The sequence below is a fragment of the Mirounga leonina genome, unplaced genomic scaffold, assembly GCF_011800145.1.
Source record: "Mirounga leonina isolate KUSES-001 unplaced genomic scaffold, KU_Mleo_1.0 Mir_488, whole genome shotgun sequence".
Lineage (NCBI taxonomy): Eukaryota > Metazoa > Chordata > Mammalia > Carnivora > Phocidae > Mirounga > Mirounga leonina.
In genome coordinates this window covers 212,568-235,194 of record NW_023270777.1, presented here as the reverse complement: position 1 = coordinate 235,194, position 22,627 = coordinate 212,568, and the positions used below count along the sequence as shown (strand labels likewise).

The 22,627-nt window shown below is 44.6% G+C and overlaps 1 protein-coding gene across 2 annotated transcripts in view; it reads left to right on the top strand.

The window, feature by feature from the left end:
- The window catches only part of UBE2G1 (ubiquitin conjugating enzyme E2 G1), a 105,780-nt gene extending 84,061 nt beyond the window's left edge, over window positions 1-21,719 (top strand). The window contains exons 4-7 of one of the 2 annotated variants that reach the window (XR_004676345.1): window positions 5,085-5,263; window positions 8,994-9,115; window positions 12,925-13,053; window positions 18,689-21,719. Coding sequence is in view for 1 of the 2 variants with exons in the window: in XM_034989324.1 (XP_034845215.1) it covers window positions 5,085-5,263; window positions 8,994-9,080 (266 nt within the window). In the remaining variant the exon portion in view is untranslated. The remainder of the gene's footprint in view (window positions 1-5,084; window positions 5,264-8,993; window positions 9,116-12,924; window positions 13,054-18,688) is intronic. The other variant, XM_034989324.1, reaches the window with a different exon arrangement.
- The last annotated feature ends 908 nt before the right edge of the window (window positions 21,720-22,627 follow it).

The window sequence follows — 22,627 nt, the reverse complement described above, 5'->3', positions numbered from 1 at the left end:
TGAATCTACCACATCCGCCTCTTCTTGCTTTGCTCTTTGTTTCCTCTCTTCCTAGGCTTTGGCAGTTTCTCTTACCCGTCACTTGAGTTATTTGAATTGCACCTATTTCTTTTTTTTTTTTTTTTAAGATTTTATTTATATATCTGAGACAGAGAGAATGAGAGAGACAGAGAGCACATGAGAGGGGGGAAGGTCAGAGGGAGAAGCAGGCTCCCTGCCGAGCAGGGAGCCTGATGCGGGACTCGATCCCGGGACTCCAGGATCATGACCTGAGCCGAAGGCAGTCGCTTAACCGACTGAACCACCCAGGCGCCCGAATTGCACCTATTTCAAAAGAAGATGTAACAGAGCTTCTGAGTGTTGGCGTCACCACACGTTAGCTATGTGATTGTAGGTGGAGCCTCTCTGGGCCTCAGTTTCTCTGTGAGAGCACGTATGTGGGCAACACGTGGGACTTCTCTTCTTTGGGGAGGAAGGAGAAAAGTGGCCCAGGTGGTTTAAGAGGACAGCTGATGAAATGAGGATTTGTTTGAAGGTTGAATCATTTTTCAGGCCATGAGGGGAGAGGCATCAGTGAAATAATGAAGACTTGACTGGAGAGAGGAGGTGCTTTGTGAAGGAAGGGAACCTGAGGAGGTGGTGGGGTGGGGATGGCAGACACACGGAGAGCGGGACTCAGGAGGCGTGCGAAGACATGGGACGAACGGAAAACCCAGCCGGGAGTGTCTGCAAGGCACTGGAGGTGAAGATGATTCGTCAGTCACGGTCCCTTCCTGTGAGGGTGTCCAGGCCTGCGAGGGGGGAGAACGGACACGCAGACGTCACGGTGACGTTGAGAGGACCAGTGTCGCTGCCACATGGTGTTGGGTAGTGGAAGAGAGGGTCAGGGAGTACTTTCTAGAGAATGTGATTCTTACACAGAATTTTGACTGTGTGAACGCCTGGCTTAAACTTTGTTCCTTAGGCTGCGGTTTCTCATTAAATTCTGGCACTTTGAAGCTGTGTGGTAGCTTCACGTTGACTGTGTCTCCTTCTGGAGAGATTACACCCACGGAGGAAAGATTGGAAGGGACAGCCAGGAGAAGGTTGTTCAGTTTTGTCAGTGCTGCGGGTAAGAGGCCATGGAAGCTTGAACGGAGAGTCCTAGCAGGAAGGGAAATTGAGTTACTCTAATTTTGGACTAGCAGATGTGGATGGCGGTGATGAGAGAAGAATTTAGAATTGACGGAACATCCACAAAACAATTGCAGAATCAAAACCACAGCAAAACACCACTTTACACGGGCCAGGGTGGCTGTCATCAGAAAGGCAGATGATAACAAGTGTTGGCGAGGACACACGAATTAGAGCCCTCCTGTACCCCTGGAGAGATTGTAAAGCGGTGCAGCCACTGTGGGGAACGAGTCTAGCCGTTCCGTTCCGAGATAGAAAAGCAAGAACGTTGAAAACACGTCCACAGACACTTGTCCTTGAATGTTCCTATCAGCAGCGTTCAAATGGCCAAACAGTAGAAGCAGCTCCAGTGTCCATCATTTGATGAGGAGAACACCCGCTCTTAACATAAACACATTATGGAGGGCAGCCCGGCGCACGTCACCGACGGGATGAGCCTTGAAAACATGACACTTGGGGAGCGAAGCCAGTGACAGAAGCCCACGCCGTGTAGGACTCCGTTTGGGTTGGACTGTCAGAATCGGCAAACCTAGGGATAGAAGGTCAGGTCCGTGCTCGCCTCAGGCTCGGGGGAGGGTTGTGGGGCATGGGGAGTGATTGCTAATGCGTATGTGGTTTCTTTCTGGGGTGACGCGTGTATTCTGAAATCGATTGTGGTGACGGCTTACAACCCTGTAAACATGCGGGAAGCCGTTAATGGGGCACCTCCGTCTCAGTAAAGCTGTTAGAGATGCTGTTCTGAGGTAAAAATTCGCTTTGTGTGGCTTAGATGCATTCCATTTTGGATTTGTTTCTCTTGAGGTGTACTTGCCATTTCCACTTAGGTAGATAAAGGGGAGTGTAGGGCCTTGGTGTTGATCCGCATCAAGGTGAGCGGGAGCGTGTATGAAATCACCGTGTGCCGCACCTCACCTTACACCATGTTCTCTGTCAGTTACAGCTCAGCAAAAGTGGGGGGACAGAGGGGATGGGAACATTGTGATGGGAAGAGTGAGTTAATTTCCCCGCAGAAGAGATGGCTAATGCCAGAGAGTGGGGTGACATCATGTAATGTCTCACGTCAGACGAAGGAAGACTGGAAGGTGAGAGATCGGCTCAAGAGCCAGTGAAGAAGTGTGTCACGGAGGCCGAGGGAGCTGTCCTCGACAGTGTCCCTCATTGTGACCCAGAAAGGGGGACTTTAAAAGCACCCGGGAGAAGGTTGTTCAGACCATTTTGTGAGCAGTCGTGGCATCCTGATAGGGAGCAGAAGCCACTTTCCAGTGAGGAGAGGGAGAGAGAACCCACTTTGTGGGCATGTGGAGAGGGTGGGGAGGGGGGTCAGTTGGGCTTCTGTCACTTGAGACACACAGCTTCCAGGGAGGGGGTAACTGGGAGGGTACATGTGGTTTGGGTAGTCAAGGCCGAGGCTGGTGGCTAGCTGTGTATGGGGGAGTGGATTTAGAAAAGGGGATTAAAACTCCAAATGGAGTAAACAGTTTCAAGTGGCTTTAAAAAATAGTATTAGTTATTTGCTGGGTGTTGGGGGCAAGAATTTTCTAGTTTCACACATAACCCATCCTGAAAGACTAAACAGAGTGAAGATAAATGGTGCAACTGAATGCAGAATAAGGTTTATAAATGAACCTCATGTCAGTGAGGGTGGCAGCGAAGATCACTGTTGGGCCGTGAAAGTGAGAGGAAAAATTTACGTGGGGAAAACTAAGGAAGTAATTTGGCAAGAAAAAACTAGACATTTGAGTGTATAAATGAGTAAAGAGTAAGAATGGACATTGTACCAGAGGAAATACGTGTATTTTCTATACCTGGAGAAATTTCACCCCCAAAAGCATTTAGGAAAAACCAGATTATTTTTCACCTTTTTAATTTAAAGATTTATTTATTTATTTTAGTGAGAGAGGGAGAGAATCTCTAGCCGAGTCCCCACTGTGCACGGAGCCCAACACAGGGCTCGATCTCACAACCCTGAGATCATAACCTGAGCTGAAACCAAGAGTCGGATGCTTAACCCACTGAGCCACCCAGGTGTCCAACCTGTATTTCACATTATAAACTGTAATTTGGTAATAGGTCAGAAACCTAAAAACCTTTCATTTAAGAAAATTATGTTTAAAATGAAAGGACTTGAAGTTAAAAATTTAAAGATGCTGGATTATAACAGTAATTTCCAAAAAAGGAAAGTGGATCTTAAATTGATTCTCTCTGATAGAGTTTTATAGAAACATTTAATACCATGTTTTCAAAGAAAACGACTTGGAAAAAATCCTTTTAATGTAATGCGTGAGGAAATTATCTAAAGAAGATGGTAAAAGCATTTTGTGTTGAACTCTGCAGTGTGCTTACAGTTTGTTGTTACTTTTCCTGCCTCTAGATCTAGTTACTGCACCCAGCAGATTTTACCAGGAGGTGTGGGGGCCTGGGACATGAGCGCGCTTGTACACCCATGTGCACAGCACGCATTCGGGAAGGGTTTGCTGGAGAGCAGCAGTATGTGTAGACTCCCGCGCGGCTTCCCCGGAGTTTTTAACAACAGGGGAGGTGCCCAAGTCAGGAGACGAAAAGTAACCTTGAGAATTACACCAGTCACAAATCTGGGGGCGCCTGGGTGGCTCAGTCATTTAAGCGTCTGCTTTCAGCTGAGGTCATGATCCCAGAGTCCTGGGATGGAGCTCCACGGGGAGCCTGCTTCTCCCTCTGCTGCTCCCCCTGCTTGTGCTCTCTCACTGTCTCTCTCTCTCAAATAAATAAATAAGATCTTTAAAAAAATCTGTTAGACTTAGGAAGTTAGGAATGAAGTAGACATTGCCATTGATTTTTTTTTTTTTTTTTTGATAGGATTTGGACATTTGGTTGAAAGACTTTACACCGAAAATTCTTTCTTTTTTTTTTTAAGATTATTTATTTATTTATTTGACAGAGAGAGACACAGCGAGAGAGGGAACACAAGCAGGGGGAGTGGGAGAGGGAGAAGCAGGCTCCCCGCAGAGCAGGGAGCCCAATGCGGGGCTCGATCCCAGGACCCCGGGATCATGACCTGAGCTGAAGGCAGACACTTAACCATCTGAGCCACCCAGGCGCCCCTACACTGAAAATTCTTATATTTTTCTGTCTTTTCTAACATTTTCCAAATAAGTATATTTTACTATTATTATTTTGTATTTTGCAGTGGAGAAAAAAACTTCACCATAAAAGATTAGTGATGATTTTGGTAGTTTCACCAATAAGGAGTATTTGTGTGATATAAATGAGCTGGTGGGTTCGAAGTTCACCTTTGTTTTGATCAACAACTAATTTGTAACTTGGATTTTAAATCCTGGTTTTATAGAAAAGATGCCTCATGACTGTCATTTAATATTGATGAATTTTCACGGGCAATATGACATGCTCCTTTTGTAAATTTGGGTGCACTCCTTTTCCTGAAAATGTAATTTTGCCTTTATGTGATTTAAAAAGTGCATTAAGAGGTTACTTCTTATTTTTTTCTTAGGAGAGTCTCTGGATGTTTGACTGTCACCAATTTAGATCAGCAAGTTAGTGAGGAATCTAGGAAATCATTACATAGAGACTCAGTTCTGGTATTTGGATCGTATACTTTATATACAAACAAAGAGCAGATTCATTGTGTTTACTGCGTGTAAAATGCTAGACACCATCTATCTAAGTGCCAGGTATCTTGAAGTTCTGCACAAATGGAGGAGAGTCTCTTGGCTCTGACAGATGGGTCCTGTTTGGTAAAATCTGTGGTCTTCCTAAAAAGTGAACAGGTTCCATTTTTGGAAATCATCTTCTGTATATATTCAGTCTTTGATAAAGGACCGTGGGAGCCAGGGCCACATCCATAATAGGCACTTTATGTTTAACCATGTTATTTTAAATACTTTAAACAGGACTCTTACTCTCTAATTTTGCAGTTGATAAAAATGGTGATGTATGCATTTCCATTCTCCATGAGCCTGGGGAAGATAAATATGGTTATGAAAAGCCAGAGGAGCGCTGGCTCCCTATTCACACTGTGGAAACCATCATGATTAGTGTCATTTCAATGCTGGCGGACCCTAACGGAGACTCACCTGCTAACGTTGATGCTGCGGTAAGGCCCTCATGTGCAGATGTCCCCTCCCCTTCAGTCACACTTGGTTAGAACGACAGCATGTGTGTGCGTGCGTGTGTGTGTGTCTACAGATCAATTTGTATACATTTATGTTTCTCCTGAATCTGTACAAAAATGAGTTACAGGCATAACTAAGCTTTACTCCTAAATACTTGAACCTGCCTCTTTGAAGAATAAGGACCCTGTCTTCCATAGCTATAAACACGCTTCACCTAGATTCACCAGTTGTGGAGATTTTACATTTCCCCCCTAAACTATTTGAGAAGTCTTTATCGATGCCCTGACTCTCCACGTGTAAACACTTCAGTGGCCTCTCCTGAGAACAAGAGCACCCTTTCTCATACCCACAGCACAAGTCTGTCATTGATTCAGTACTGGTCCATGCATACTAAGCCCATACTCAGATTTCTCCAGTATTGTTCCTCATACCTGCTTTTTTTTTTTTTTTTTTTTTAAATCCAGAATCTGGGAACCCACATTTTATTTTGTATTCATGTTTTATTAGTCTCCTTTACTCTGGGTAGTAGTCTAGTGTTCCTCAGCCTTCTCTTCTCCTTTGAAAAGCCTTTCATTGTAATTCTTATTCTTAGAACTTTTGTTAGTTGCATATCAAAGCCAGGAGATTAAATTCACTTTTCTATTTGGGTAACTTTTATATAGGTAACTAATACAAAAACTTGGGTGAGAGTATATAGTCTATGTAGAAAAACACTACTTTGATAAACCTTTTTCAAATGTATGCCTTTGCATTTTTATATTTAGTGATCAAGTTGAAGTAAAAAATTGACAGAAAACCATCCTAGCTTTTTATTTAGTCGAGTGTCAGTCCAAGAACTCTTAAGAGGCGGGAGGGGAGAAGAAATCCTGTGGAATCATTTTGAGGGAGAACTAATTCTTGTTTATTTTGATTCATGCTCAACTATAACTCTCTCTAATAAGATCAGAACTGACAAATTGTATCTTAATCTTCATAAAGGTTAAAATTAAGGATAAATTAAGAGCAAGTACCTAAAGTATGAATATGCAGAAGTTATTAACTCTTCAGAGCAGCTGAGTCCTGGCACCACAAGGACTCCTGAGAAAGGGCAGCCCTTGCCCGATGCTGCTTGAAGCTGAACTATGCAGATGGGACTCAGATCTGCACACCACGGGCCGTGCATCGTCATTCTGATTACTGCTCGAAATCCACTGCTGCTCTTGCTGATTTAACCAGTTGTCTCCTATTTAAGCCACAGGTTGCACATGGTTGCATTTACCTTTCACATCTGCTCTTCCCTCTCGCATTGTACACCTTGCCATGTTTTCATAGGTGTTCTGTTTGTTTGCTTTTCTGACCTCTCAGTCAGTGATAGCTATTCCAGGAGACCCCCATTTTTCTTGGACATCCCTCTCCTGGACCCCTCCATCCTTGGGCTCCGGATTAGGTTGGCTCAGACTGCTGCATGTCTCTCTTCCTTGGACTTCCCCTTCCTGCTCTTCTGAATGGGATTATCTGTTTCCTGGATCCTCTTTCTTTTTTCTTGGTTGACTTCTTCCTGTTGTTGTACCTCATCTGAGAGTCATGTTTCAGGAAGGCTATGTAGGAATTAAGACCCGGGTCCTTACCTGTCTCGGAGGGTTTTTATCCTACCCTCATACTTAAGTGACAGTTTGTAGAATTCTGGGGGAGGAATGCAGATTTCTGCAGAATTTATCTTTTCGCATTTATTGTTGCCGATGAGGAAGTTGGTGCATGGCTGACTCTTCTGTGTTTGTGGGTGACCTTTTCTTTCTTCCTCTGTTTTCCCCGTTCCCTTCAGGTTCTTCTCTGATTCTTGGTCTTCGGAATTTCACGTTGCTGTGTAGAGTTTAAGATTTTTCACTTCTGGACAGTACTCCCCCTTCTTCACCAGTGGCGTGTTACCAAGTCCCCCAGCGGATGCCTAGAACCGGGGATCAGTACCGAACCCTGTGTGCATCAGGTTTCTTCCTGTATGTACATACACATGATAAAGTCCAGCTTACGGGCTCAGTGAGAGAATTACAGCGACAACTAATAATAGAAGAGGGCAGTTGTAACAGTACACTGCAATAAGAGTCGTGTGCTGTGGGGCTCTCAGTACCTCAGTGTCCTGTGCTCGCCGTCCTTGTGAGGGGATCATGTGCCCGCACGACAAGATGAAGCGGGGCGAGTGACTCTGAGCCTCCTGTTGACCTTCTGGTGTCATGTCAGAAGGGGGACCGTCTGCTCCTGGACAGACCAGGGTCGGCCGTGGGCAACCGAGCCCACAGAGAGCGTAGCCGCGGCTGGGGGTAGTGGGGGGACTCCTGTGGTTGGCGTGTACTTGCAGGACTTCAGCTCTGGGAAGTTTCCCTCATGTATAGTATTCTTTCCTTCTTGGTTTTTTTAATTTTTTATTTGAGTGTATATCCCTTCCTTATTTGGATTTGTAGCTGCGGCCCAGATTGATCCTTGTGCTCTGGTTCATCTAAACTTGTGCTGATTCGGAGTTCCTACTGAATTCTCATTTTGGCGGTATTACTCTTAATCTTAGGTAGCTTGTTCTTTTCTGCATTAATTTCCTTTTTCATAAAATCTTGTCACTGTTTGAGGAAGTTAATAGTTCTTCCACCTTGTGCGAGTTCTGATTAAATTTTTCAAAGTTAAATTCTGGTCATTCTCTGAGGCCAGTGTTTTCTTTTGTGTTTCTTTTGTATTTTGAAGTCTGTGCCAGAACCCTGTAGGCTTTCTACACAGCTGTGCATGCATGACTCCAGATAGGACATGCAGGTCTAGGAAAGCACGTGCACACGCATAGCGTCAGCTCCACTCCAGCGTGCGGGCAGTGAGCCAGACCCTGAGCTCCAGACTGGAGAGGCGGTTCCGTCCTCGGCCCCACGCTAGTGGCCCTACATCGAGAGAGCTCTTCATATAAGTCTCTCAGTGTACCGAAACGGTCATCACTCTTCCAGGAAAGTGTTAGACTTTTGGACATAGGTGGGAGGAAAATGCCAAACTGCTGGGCTGTATCTCTGTTTTCCTTCCTGCATCTTAGTGACTCTGTCTAAACTGTGCCTTCTGTTCGGTCGGCCCTGTCCCTCCCTTGCTCTGGTTCCAGGGAGACTTCTCTCCTCTGCTCCATGTTTCATTTCTCTGCCATCTGCTTTTGGTTTTCCAGAAGAAATTTCGCCATTGTGTTGGCTGTAGTTTCTGGAGCCTCCAGAGGGAGCCGGCAGTCCTTCCCGTGGCCTGAATAGCTTACCTGTAAGGCCTTTTCCAGTAATATGAAACTGTCCTTTTTTTTTTTTTTAAGATTTTATTTACTTATTTGATAGAGACACAGCGAGAGAGGGAACACAAGCAGGGGGAGTGGGAGAGGGAGAAGCAGGCTTCCCGCCGAGCAGGGAGCCCGATGTGGGGCTCGATCCCAGGACCCTGGGATCCTGACCTGAGCCGAAGGCAGATGCTTAAGGGCTGAGCCACCCAGGCGCCCCTATGGACTTCTTTCTTTAAGAGAATTGTGCCCGTACAGGTTAAGGGATTTCTGCTCTTGTGTCCCAGCAGAGTGCCTGGCAAAAGTACTTTTTGACTACTTTTCTGACGTAACAACTTCTCAGCATTTTAAAAGTGTGCATGATGCCAAAGCGTTACATTCAAAATTAAAACTAGTATTTGAGACTGTAAGAAGAGCTTGGATAAAGTCACTTCATGTTACTTTTGTATCTACAGAAAGAATGGAGGGAAGACAGAAATGGAGAATTCAAAAGGAAAGTTGCCCGCTGTGTAAGAAAAAGCCAAGAGACTGCTTTTGAGTGACATTTGTTCAACAGCTGTAACTTCATTATTTCAGGGTGAGTTCATTTTAAAATCCTCCTCTTTTGCCTTGTGATAAATGGCATATACATTTTTGGAAGTTGTGTGATTTGGATTTTTGAAGTGCCTGATTTTAGTGGGAGTGTCCAGTGGTCTGTTGTTTTCTCAGCAGAAACCATGTGACCCACGTGCATTCTGCGCCACTAGACTCCGCGTCTTGCACTAGATATCTGTCTCACTGGCCAGTGTGGGGTCGTGATCTCTGTCTTCTCACTGATGGTACTTGCTTCAGTGCGGCTTATAGTAAAGGGTGACACGAAGTTTCACTTCCTAAGTTGTTTTTGTAAAGGAAGATCATATTTTGTAATAAACTGGCAAGACCATTAAACATCTATCTTCCATGTCTTCTTTCTTAATTTCTTTTTTTTTTTAAGATTTTATTTACTTGAGAGACAGGCAGAGAGAGAGAGAGTACAGAGGGAGAGGGAGAAGTGGGTTCCCGGCTGCGCAAGGAAGGAGCCTGTTGCGGGGCTCGATCCCAGGACCCTGAGATCATGGCCTGAGCCAAAGGCAGATGCTTCACCGACTGAGCCACCCAGGAACCCCTGCCTTCCATGTTTTCATTGGTCTTTATCTCCCTGTTCATAACTAATAGGGCCAATAGGAAAAATTTCCCTTGTATTGTATACCATCTCTCCGAAGGTTTTTATTACGTCCAGTAGGGAGTCAAGGATAGAAGGGGACATGGTGTGGGCCACTGACCAAATGTGTGACATTTTAGTTATTTGGTTTCTTTTCTTTCTTTCTTTCTTCTTAAATGTTGGGTTGATAAAATTATTTAGGACATGGAGCATGTAAAGGATCACAGGTCATGGTGCATCCTGTTCCTGCCACCTGTTTTACCCTGTGTTCCCCTCTTCTGCCCCAGCCTCTTCTCATACGCTCAGTTCTGTGTTTACCACGGTTCTTCCTTCATCATTTCATCAGTTTGTAATATCCTAAATAGCGTGCTGTAGGACGCTGCACTGTGTGTGCATGGACTACAGTGTATGCATTCCTTTGTGACTTGGTATTGCTCAGTGTTATATTCTTGAAACTGGTTTGTGTTGTGTCTGGTTGTATCCATCTGTTGTCACTGTCATGCGGGACCTCATTAGATGAGTCACTGTCCTGCTCTTGATTCTGACTGCAGTTATCCTCTGATGTGGGGAGAGGTTTCTCATCTGTGTGTTTTGCTTTGTGTTTGCTGACAGAGTGAGTGTGGCTGTCTCATTTCTTGCTGCATGTTCGCAGGGAGAGCCCCTCCGGGTGTGTTCGTGGGGTTGGAATTGTTGAGTGAAGGGTCTGTGCACATCACTCCAGAATTCTGCATCTGTTTATACTCCTTTTCACAAGGAAACGGATTCCATTTACTCCGGATCCTCCCCTGCATTTGATACCACCAGACCTCTGTGAAGTTTCCATCTGGAAGGGTGTGGAGTGAGCCCTTGCTCTGACGTGTGTGGCCGGCCCAGCTGACTATCATTTCATGTGTTTGGCCCTTTCCCTGGGAAATTCCTGTTCTTGGGCTGTTTTTCTGTTAGCTTCTGGATTTGTATCCTGGTCAGTTCCCTTTCTTTGTGGAATCTCTGGATGAACAGAGATTCTTTTTTTTTTTGAGAGAGAGAGGGCATGTGCACTTGAGCCAGGGGAGGGGCAGAGGCAGAGGGAGAGGGAGAGAGAGTCTCAAGCATGCTCTGTGCTGAGCACGGAGCCCGATACAGGGCTCAACCTCATGACCCTGAGATCACGACCTGAGCGGACGTCAAGAATCACACGCTCAATTGACTGTGCCACCCAGAGCCCCGATGAACAGAGATTCTTAACTTTAATGCAGTCAGATTAGACCTCTCCTGTACGGAGTTATGTTTTGTGTTCCAGCTTTTTCTCTGCCACCTGAAAGCTCCTGTTACATCTTGTCTTGTGAAAGTTTTATGGTTTTGCCTTTGGTATATGTGTTGAAGCCCCTGAAATTGATTGGTGTGCAGTGTGAGGCTCTGCCCGCACCCCAGGCTACAACCATTGGCTGCTTCGATTGTTGGCAGGTTCTTTCACCACCGATGCTCAGGGTCGGTTATACTAGGAAGTTACATTTCCAGGTATGTGTCGATCTGTTTCTGACCTTAATGTGTTTTATTAGTTGGCCTGTCTTATCCCTAAACTAGCATCACATTGTTTTCATTTTTATTTATTATTTTTATGATGAACTGTATCAAATGCAAAGGTGCAAATCAGAAGTAAGACTGAGTCTACCCACCACTTGCCCTGTTTCCATGTTTGATGTCCCTGGTTTCTGATCTCCTCATAGTAACCAGAAATGCCGGCTGTCAACCTTACTTCTCTCTGTTACGACCAAGGATAGCAACAACCTGCGGTCTTCAAATTATTTCTGTTTTCCACCAGCCTGTTGTGTCTAAGCTGCTTATGTTTTGTTAATAATCCTGTCCTTATTTCCCTCCCTCACCCTTCCTCCCATCTACTCCGTGGTCCTTGCTTCCTACTGTTGTTCACAGACCACGTCTCAGTCTGCTGGGACTGTGTGCTTTCCTGCCTGTAGTTCATCCGGATGCTTGTCCTGGATGCCCCCGCTGTGCCCGGCGTCCACTCTGCTCTTCGCATGGGTTCTTGCGTGGATGTGACCATGTCCTAGGGATCTCTTACCCACACGGTCTCAAAGTCAGAGAGTTGGGACAATGACAGAGAATTGCAGATACTGAAGCCAAGGGTACACGTGATTTCATCTCATAAGTAGTACTTCATAAATTTAAGAAATAACCAAGAATTTTATTATATTTACCTTGACAGTATATTGCAAATTAGTTAAATAAATAAAATACATACTAATGAGGGACCACAAACAAATTTTGTAAGGGATTATATATTCTCTCCTTTGCTAGTGGGATTAGAGTTAGTTTATATTGGAACATAACACACACGTGTGTTGAAAGTATACTTCCCAAGAGTAAAGTGCACTCATCAAAAAGATAGAGGCAGAAAATAATGTTGATTCAAAATACCTCATTGTATGGAATAGGTTAGTTGAAAATATGATCTGTGAATGATGACACTGAACTGAGAACGTCCAGTTAAAGAGTAAGGAAGCAATAATTGGAAAGTCAGTAACAGAACATCCTTCTCACGTGTTGCTTGTCCGCCAGCTACGTGGTGAAGGCTTCCGCTGCTGCAGAGCACGTGGCAGCTGGAGTCCTTGATAGAGCGGAATTTTAAATAAAATTAATACACCAATTTTGTGAATGATTCATTGTAGTTACTGTTTAAGCTCAGGCTTTTGTGTAAAAAATGATCGTCCTTGAAGTGTGTGTGTCTTTCGTTGATAAGAACTGAATAAAGGAATTAGTATTTTGTTGTCAGTTGGGAGCTCATCAGGAGGATCCTTTCGCTCACCTGTGGGCAGAGATGGACATTTCCTGGGAAACACTGATTAATGCATATTAATGCAGACTTGTTAGACCAGCATGCAAGTGCCCAGTCCCACCTGTTGTGTGCTAAAAATTATTAGTCATTTCCCCCTTTGTTCCTGTAGCTCTTCTCTCTCTGGGCTGCATCTCCCCATCACTTGGGAAGTGTTTGAGTGCCGGCCGGGAGGGAGCTAGTTTCCACGGCCCGGGCTCTGGAACGCGTCTCCTCCTTCCTCTGCCACGTGCTGGGACAAGGCCCATCTCCTCTCCTGAAGCAGTTGCTCTTCAAACAGATGCTCCTCCCCCCTCCCTCCCCCAGCCTGACAGTCTCAGAGCCCTTAACTCACAGTCACTGATGAGTGCTTTCTTACTCTTCTTGTTACCTACAGTACGTTGCCATGATAAGCACCCGAGCCCAGTCATCTCTCTGGATTAACTAAGAGTGGAATCATTTGAAAATTGGACGTTAAAAAATTCACATCAAAATCCATGACTTAACTCATGTCTTCTAAAAGCAGGTCTGTGTTGTACTCATCCACCGATGCACGGAGCTTGGTACGCTGCTGTTGGATTGAGGTGCCTTTGTGATCTTCACATGCCCTTGTCCTTACATAATTGTCACGCATGAGGCTAGGCCACAGAAACCTGGTTCCTTGCCGCAGGTATAGCCAGGCTGGCCTGTCACTCAGACTCTTCGTAAAGGCTGGTTGTCTTGATGGCTCGTCGACGTGCTGTTTCCGTGTGTCCTCAGTAGCTTTAGTCATGCCATAGGATGTAGATGTGAAATAAAACTCCTGAGGTTCAACAAAAATAGATTTAAAATTGTTTAAAAAAAATCTCCATCCAAATCCATGACTTGTGTTTTCTAAAAATGGAAGTATTACTATTCAAGAACTTGATCCAGACTTTATTTAGTTCACTTTTTAAAAAACTGTGGTAAAAAAACATGAGGGTTTGCCCTCTTCCCAGTTCTTATGTGCACGTTGCAGTATGGCCTTTATGCACACTGGTGTACAAGAGACCCCTCGAACGTCTTCCTCCTGCCTGACTGGAGCACTCTGCCCTCCCCCAGGCCCTGAGTCTAGGAGTTTGTCTCCTTATTTCACCTCTTCTTGGTATTTATACCTCATCCTCCATAAAGACCTTAACAGCCTTATCTGTCTTCTCATTCAGGTGTGGGGTGGGAGGAAGAGAGGACACGGGGGAGAAGCGAATCCTTGCATCCCACAGATCAGCAGCAGGACCACATTCTGGGCCCCCAGACGGGAAGACTCTATCTCATTATTCTGCGTTAAGGCTAGAGAGATTATTTTAGTTCTCCACTGCTGTGTTACAAATTGTCTAAAATCCTGTGGCTTAAAACAACATTTTTTAAAAAAGATTTTATTTATTTATTTGAGAGAAAGCGAAAAGCACAAGTGGGGCGGGGGCTGCATATTCTCTCCACTGCTTAGTCGAGACCGTGTGTGGTGTAAGTGATGATCCCAAGCAGACTGCATCCTTGGTGGGTTTCATGCTCGGGTCACTGAAGGCTTAGCCCCCGCGTCTTCACGCAGGCTTCTGAACATCAAGGCTCCTGCCATGTTAAGCCTCTCTGACCTCCTGAAACACTCCACCGTATCCGCTGCAGGGCTGTTGAACTGCAACCCCCTGATACCAGCAACCTGCCCGACCTTGTTAGCTGTCTCCAGTAAGTCCCAGAACAGAAGATTAAGTATGAAAAACACAACTATTTTAGAACAAAATAAAGGAGAATATCAAGGTAGAGAAGGACTTGTTAGGCACAGAAGACACCTGGAGAAGGGAAAAATCAATAAATTGGACTGTGTCAAAACTGAAAACTTAAATATTATGACAAGACAATAAACTTAAAAAGCAGCAGCAGACTGGGAAAAGATTGTCTATCTGGTGTTCAGGATTTGTATCTAGAATGTCCACCAGCTTGTGTAAATCGGTGGGAAAACAAGCAGTACAAAGGAAAATGATCTGCCTAGGTAATGTGAAAAATGACTGCATTTGTAATCAGAAATACGAAGGTACAGGAAGATAGCATCACATTGACTGGATTGTCAAAAATCAAAATGTTTGAGAAACCCAGATGTTGGTGAGGATTTGGGGAAACGGTGTCCTTGAAGTACGGGATGAGTGGAGGCGCGTCCGCGTTGGAGAGCAGGTTGGCGATACGGGGTCTGAGCCGCGCACCCGCCGCGAGGTCGGGCTGTGGCTGGAGACAGGCTGGCTCGTGTGCGCTTGCAGGGCCTGTGTAGTTTCTAAAAGGCCCCGCGGCAGGATTGGTCAGTTACAACTGATATAGTGGAATATTGCCCAGCAACTAATGCGTGTGTAGTGTAGACTTAGTTATATGTAGCCAGGTGGTTAAATCTCAAACAACGGTCTTGAGTAGGAAAAGCAGTTTGCAGAAAAGAAAGAACAGCATCGAGTAGGGTACTGTTCATCTGAGTTCAGAAGTCCAGCCTACTCGCTGTGTGGTGAAGAGCTTTTTTAAAAGCAGGGACTTGAAGAAATACATAAAATTCACAAATTGCAGTGGTCCCTCACTTCGGGAGGGAGAGGGCCCTGCCCTTTCCCCTTAGCTGCCTGCTTCGGAGCACATTGGGCTCACCTTCTTTCCTCCCCGCAGGAGGGTAGACTGACTGGGATAGTGGGGACCGCCTGTTGGCCACGTCCACAGCTTAACGGAGTTTTGACGCTTAATCTGTTTGATTCAACACTGGTGGTCATCCTTCTGGAAGCGTCTTCCGGTCTCACCCATGCGGGCTAGGGCTCTGCCTCCGTCACTGCTCCCTGCCCCTCTTCTGTCCTCACTCCTGTCCCCAGCTGCAGGGACAAAGCAGGCATGACGACACTCTGGAAACGGAAGCGTCTCCGTGTGAGGAAAAGGTCTGTTCCCGAGGTGACCACTGACCCACAGTAGCTGCCTCTTCAGAAATCGGACTCCTCCCAGCACTCACGTACACACACGTGATGTACGTGTCTGTGTGGATAGTAACACGGGCGGAGGCCTAGAGTACTTCTTAAAATTTTAACATGGACTTTGCTAGTTCAGTAGGATTTATGTGTATTGATGTGATGATGCAGGTCTGCTTCTTAACAGTTGCAGATCATTAAGAGTGAAGGTTTGTATTTGAAGTGGGAGCTGACACCAAGAACAGGTGACCCGAGCACATGGCAGTTCTTGTTAATGATTCTGGTTCATTTCCTGCCATGTGCACAGGTGGTGGTGTCTCAGGAGAGCAGGCCATATGTGGCATACGGCTGACGCGGAATGGCCCTGCCGAGACTGGGGTCCCAGAGTAGAGGCAGAGGTTCGCTTAGAAGGGCCAGGGACAGCCTCTTACGCGGTTGCCACATTTCAGGGCAGAAGGAAGCAGCAGACCCGTGGGCTGGTGGGTCACAGGAGGGGAGCCAGACTGTGAGGTGCTTCGGGCCTCAGAAAAGAAGTGGCTGTGGACGGTCCCGGTTCCCCCGGCACGGAAGAGGAGCGGGCTGCCGGTGGGGAGCTGCCGCCTCGAGGGGCGCCGGGGGCGTCTGTGTGGAAGGTACGGGAAGCTCCCCCACACGCAGGGACTGCTCTCGGTGAAGAACGGTTGACATTACTGGAAACACTTACTCCTGAGTGAGGAATTACTTTTGTTATTATCCTTAACATCAAAAGTGGTTTTTATTTGGAAGCATGCTTGCCTGATACGTATTTTTTTAGACTTTAAAAAAAATTGAGTTGTGTAGCCACATAGGAAATTGATTTGATTCTAGTTTTAGAAATAAATAGACCAAGATACTGATGTCCTTTAGAGGTGAACCATCTCCAGATTTGTAGGTTAAAAATTGGGAATAATATGAAGTTTTGAGGTAAAAAAAAAAAAGATACTTAAGGTTATTTCATAAAGACATACAATTGATATAATTTCAATTAATATCAAGTTATGTGATTTTAATAACAGGCAGATGTAGTTTAAGTTGGAAATGGGACACACTTACAAAACATAAATGACTGTCAGAGGTCAGGACCATCAATTTAAATAAATAGGGTGTGACCAGGAGATTCAGTTGCACATTTATCTTGCTAGAGAAAAGACTTGACAGACTTGCTTTTTCTGTACTGAGGCTTTTTCCCTGTTTAGAATACATTTTGTTCATGGGAGAAAACAGATTTTTCTATTCCTGCTGAAAAAGTTAATGCTATTTAAAGCTGGGTTGCCTGATTTTAGGTGTTTAATGACTGAGCAGTCAGTCCCCTCTGGAGTATTTTTCTTTTTAAAACCTTACACAGACACAGTTTTTAAAATGATTGTTTCATGGCCCTGAAATTTCTTGTTTGTATCCTCGGGGAATGATTATGGAATCTCTGTACCCAGCTCTGTTTCAGCCCTGAGAGATTAAATGGCCAGGGACTAATTTGGGTGTGGTTGGTCTAGTCTTTGGAAGAATATTCAAGTAACATCACCTAAAAATTATATAACGCCTATTCTGTAATGATGTGTCTTTGTTTCAGTAATGTCTTTAGATCTTCCAGCGAAACATCCGTGCACATTTTGTGTGTTTGTGCACCAGCAGAAGAGCTTGCTTTTGGGGAAGGTGATGTGCGCATTTCTGGTGCGCTCCTGGCTTTGCCAGCGGCCGAGAGCGTTGACCAGCACAACCCCTTTGGAAGGGAATGGAGCAGTCATTCTGCCTCGCAGGCGCTATTTTGGGGAGGTGGTCCACGTCAGGGAAATGGGCACATGCAGGGCCACATGTGGGTAGGCCCACAGCTTGCTTTCTACCCACAACAGAGCTTTTGGTACGGTTGAATTTGGGGGATGGTGAGGTTGATAAATTTGTTCGGGCCTTTAGAAGACACACTGTGGTGTGACTTAAATATTTGTCCTAACTCTGAGTATGCCTGGCTTCTTTGTTAGGAGCTTAACGTTATGTCCTTTGACTCTCCAGTCATCTTCTGTTCAGGTTCTTTGTGCCCAGCACTGTGCCTGGCAGACAAAACAGGTGTGTGAGTTTCTGGAACACCTGGACCTGATAGAAGAACAGGATTCTCCTCCCTGCTCCCCTCCCTGCTCCCCTGTGTACTCAGAGCACACAATAATAACAGCTCTGAAGGAAAGTCCAATCATGAACTTAGACTTTTTTTTTTTTTTTTTGACAGAGAGACACAGCAAGAGAGGGAACACAAGCAGGGGGAGTGGAAGAGGGAGAAGCAGGCTTCCCGGGGAGCAGGGAGCCCGAACGCGGGGCCTGATGCCAGGACCCTGGGATCACGACCCGAGCCGAAGGCAGATGTTTAACGACTGAGCCACTCAGGCGCCCCTAACTTAGACTTCTTTTTCTTTTTTTGAACTTGAACCTAGTGTTTTTCTCACTTTTTGAGCAAGAAACCCTGCCCCTTATTAGCTGTGCCACCGTGTCTCACTTTTCTCTATACAATAGGGGGAAATGCCTTCATGTGGTGCTTATGAACGCTGCCTGAGATAAGTTTGTAAACTTGCTTGGCACATAATAAGTGCTTGATAAGATAGTAGTTGCTTTTATTTAGATGGGGTTCTTGACTTCTAGGCTGACTGAGGGCATGAGACCGGCCAGATGCAAAGTAATAGAAGTACCCGTACTTGGAGTAGAGGGTCCGTTGGGGGCAGCTTCACGTAGAAAATGGGTTTGGACCGAACCTGTAGGGTTGGATAAAATTCAACAAGTTGGGAAGTATGGTAGTCTTACGTTGTTTCTCTGAATATCCTTAAATACTTAATAAATTTCCAAATCACTTGACTTGTAAGTAGTTCTTCTGTATTTGACTCTAGATGCAGTATAAGTTGACAGACATTTGGGATATTGAAAACAATGTAAAGTAGGGAAGTACAATAGAACTTTCTGCGCTGATATGTAGAAATATTCTACATCTGTACTGTCCAGTATGGTGGTCACTAGCCATATTGAGCACTTGAACTGAATTGTAAATTTTATTTACTGTAATTTAAATTTGAAATAAAATGGGCCTATGTGGCTACCATGTTGGATGAGCACAAAAGTGAGCTTAAAATGAAATTAAGAACTTGTTTCCAAAGAAATAGAATACAAATAAAAATTTCTAATCCGTGAATTCTTCTGTAAATTCATTATGTAATGCTGTTTGTTTTGTCGCAGGTCTCCAATTGAGAAACATGGCACTGTTTTTCCTGCACTCTACCCACCTATTGCTGGACTTCTGTTGTAACAAGTTGGCGGACGCTGGCTGGAGCTGGGCTGCAATAGAACATGCCAGTATCAGAGCTGACAAGAGCCTAACAAGTGCCAACTTACAGAGGATTACGCATTTTGAATTCTAATGAACTGTTTTAACCTTCAGGAAGAATTGTAAAGACCTGTACATAGCACAACATGATCCGGATAATATATATACTATTCATGTACATCCACAAATACACCTTGTACCAAATAATGCTTTCTTGTAGTAGAATAAGAATCGTGTAAATTCTAAAAGATTTTAGCAGGTTTTCTTTCCCTATTCGTTGTTTCTTATCAGTTTTAAAAGACTCCTTAAAGCATGTCAGATGAAAAACAATTAGGATTAAAAGTTTCCATTTAATTTCCTTTAAACCATTGAGGCTTCATTAAACTCTTTTCACTTACTAAACTTTTGTATCTTCTTTGTTTTGACACACTCCCCTTTGCTTTTCTCTCTTCTCTCTGCCAGAAAGTTTTCACATCATTTAGTTCCAGTACGGAAATACTTAATAAGCAACTACTTGATTTTTAACGACGACTTCAGAGGAGTGGTCATCACTAGGTGCTTGTCGTTTGGTACTCCAGTTGCACCATCTCTTGGCTCGGGTGTAGCAATACCACATTTTGGCTGTTGAGAGCTCTTGAACTCCGTCACCCCTGAGAGCTAAAAAGAGTTGGTTCGGAATTCAGCTTACTGACACTTGCCCCAGACAGTATAAAATTCTGGTTTGGTTTTGCTTTTGCCTTCCCGTTCGTTCCTGGGCGTTCAGGTTGGATGGATTAGTGTGCCCAGCTGCAGGCTTTCTGCTTAACTTGTGGGTTTGCTCTTACAGACGTTGTTGACCTCCCACCCCTTTCTCCGTGGCCCTCCGAATTTCTTTGCCTCTGTTCTTCTATATTGCAGATTTTTCTCACTTACTGTACAAAGAAATTGCGATGTATATTTTCATGTAATTTGATTTTGGAATTCTGTCACCTTATGTAGTGAGTTCTTCCAAAATATAATTTTTTTCCAATAATTGTCAAGTTGTTGGCTCTTATTGTACTGAATGAAGGTTATAATACTGAATGCCAGAGAAGTGCAGTTTAGAAAAATCTCAGGTTGATTCCTTATGCAAACAGACTTAATACTTGAAAATCCCATGGCCATGGCAGTGTAGTATTGGGCTCTATCTAGGTTCTTACGTGGATCTCAAAGCATTATAGGGGTGTGAATGCTTTGCTATTTGACATACAGATTCTGTCACTGACATAGTGCACTTGGATTTTATTAGTGTTTGAGCATAAGTATATTTCATATCATGTTTTCTAAAACAGCTTCAGGAAATGACGAAGTGAACGTGTGCAGTGTTAATGGGCAGGCCCAAGTTCCCCTGTGTTGGGTGTGAGGTTGGGATTGGGAAGTGCAGTAGTTGGCCTGTAAGGGACAGAAACGGAGACAGTACCAGATGGGACACGATTCCGTGAGAATCGGCGTGTCTCTGCTCTGTGGGGCTTGGAGAGATGCTTTGGCAGAGAGTGAAAGGGTCCCTACAAGTAACCCATCCTTGTGGACTCTGCATGTCCTTCTTTAAGCAAAAGTAAAATGGTTGAGGATGTAGACACAGTAGAGAGTGATTTTTCTAAATCCTTGTCTGTTCTTTACTCTGAAGCATTATAAAAACCCATAAATGTGTAATGACTGAATGTGAAAATTGCTTGATTTGATTCATTGCAGCTGGTTTTCTTCAAGAACTTCATTTGTGACTTCTTTTTATTCAAAGACTGTAAAACTCGTTGCCCCAAAGTGCTGGTACTGCACACCTGCCTGGGATTTGAATGCAATCCCTCTTACTCTTAAATCAGAAACTGTTCACATGGTTGCTGGTGGCAGAACGGAGACTGGATTTTGCTCTCCTCTTGCTGTGATTCTGCTAGTGATCTGTTGAGTTAAAACCTGGGATTTGACTCTTCAGGGAGCAGCAAATGACCTACTAACTCAGGGACAACTCTTACTGAACTCTAAGTGCCACTTTCATGCAGGTACTTTGGTGTAACCATGTGTGTTTTGGGGCTAGATCTAGGGGAGTCGAAGGGAGAGCCAGGAACCAGTGCCCCTCCCTTCATGCTCCTTTCCACCTGGCGCCCTGGCGTGCTACATGTGGACACACAGGCCTTGGGAGGTGGTGTGACCTGTCTCCTCTGCCAGGGGCGTCACCTGTGCCTTTCCCCGTGTTCATCTGACAGTGTGAACTGCACGCCTCCACGTTTGATACTAAACCACTCTCAGGTGACACTGATCCAGGTGGCTTTTGTCCCACCAGTGCCTCATCACTAGTGTGAGGTGAGTCCTCTCTGCTTTAGGAAAAGGATTTTTCTCCCTAACTCTGTGCCAACTATCAACAACATCTATACAGTCTTATGGGTTTTTAGAATTGTTGGCTGTTTCCTAAATTGATTCCAAGTTCTTGTAAAGGCTTTTAGATTTCAGTCTGTGCTCATAATGGGATGGATGATCTCAGTGGCTTTCTGGCCTCTTTTCTGTGAGTTTAAAATCCACGTGAGATTGGTTTCCTTGTCATTACAAGGCGGTCTCTTTGTGAGGCGATTCCACTGGTTCTCTGATCACTTGGGTGTCCTGGTATCTTTAATGGCCTTCATTCTCGGTTGTGAAATTTTATTCTATATGCTCACTTACCCTCTACAAATCTGCACATTTTGGGTTGTGGTGCCTGTGTATCTATTTTTGCCTGTCTGGTCTCCAGTTGGTGGAATTACCTTCTTTGTACCTGCCACTTCTCAGCATCTTTGAAATTTGACATAATGTTGCTTCATTCCAGCTTTTTTTAGTTCTGTAACTTGTTGATTGTATTTAACTATGAGTTCTGTTGTGATGTTTGCTGTATTGTAAAGCACCTCCATCATGTGGTGGGTGCTCTGTAAATCAATAAATGATGACTTAGAGGCTGTATCACGGAGCTATTTTGGTTTTAGGATGCAGGTCTCAAAAGCAAGTTGTGGGATTATTTCTAAACAGCACATGATACCAAAAGGTCCACAGGGGAATCTGGATAATGAATTCTTAAAACTTCATTTAAAGAAAGAACCAGAGGGTGGGAAGTTTGACTTCCAATCTGATGTAACAGTCTTAAAATTTCCAGTATGGGACCAAGCACTTTTCCTCACCAGGGTTGTGTGCCTGCTGACTTAGGGCATTTTGGGGGATTTTGTCTTCGGCCTGAATTGGCTCTACCACAGACATAATAAGCTAGAAGGTTAAGAACCCAGACTTGAAAGTGAACTGGAAGAGACCACAGGCACCATCTCAAGCATCACCCTCCCTCCCTCCACACAGATGGGCAAATGTGGCCCAAATACCTGACCAGGATCACTTAGTAAGTTAGCGGCAAAAAGAGGCAAGACTGAGTACTTTTTCTGTCTTTCTTTTCTTTTTTTTTTCTTAATAGGATGTCACTGCCTAGCCTTCCACCATGTGGATTTACAACTGTGAGGGGGTGTTTGCTGGGACATACGCTGCCTGTGGCTGTGAAGGTCTCCTCCTCCCAGAGAAAAGAACAAGAAGCCAGATCTCTAATCAGAACCGAGTTAGAGAAAAGAAAATCCTTGAGAGCAGATGGGAGGTCATCATCAAAATTTAATTTTCCTGATAAATACCTTTGAAATAGATTATAAAAGGGTCCAGATGATGTCCCCGAACATTAGATACCAGTTTTATGCACAAGCATCTGCCCAAGGTTATAGCAAACAAGCTGCTTCCAATGCGAAGACACAGGTGTTGGACTAGGTCTACTGTGTGCAAGGCTCTGGGCTTTAAAGAAGGACCCGCTGGTTTTCTCCCTCACCCTCATAAAGACAGGC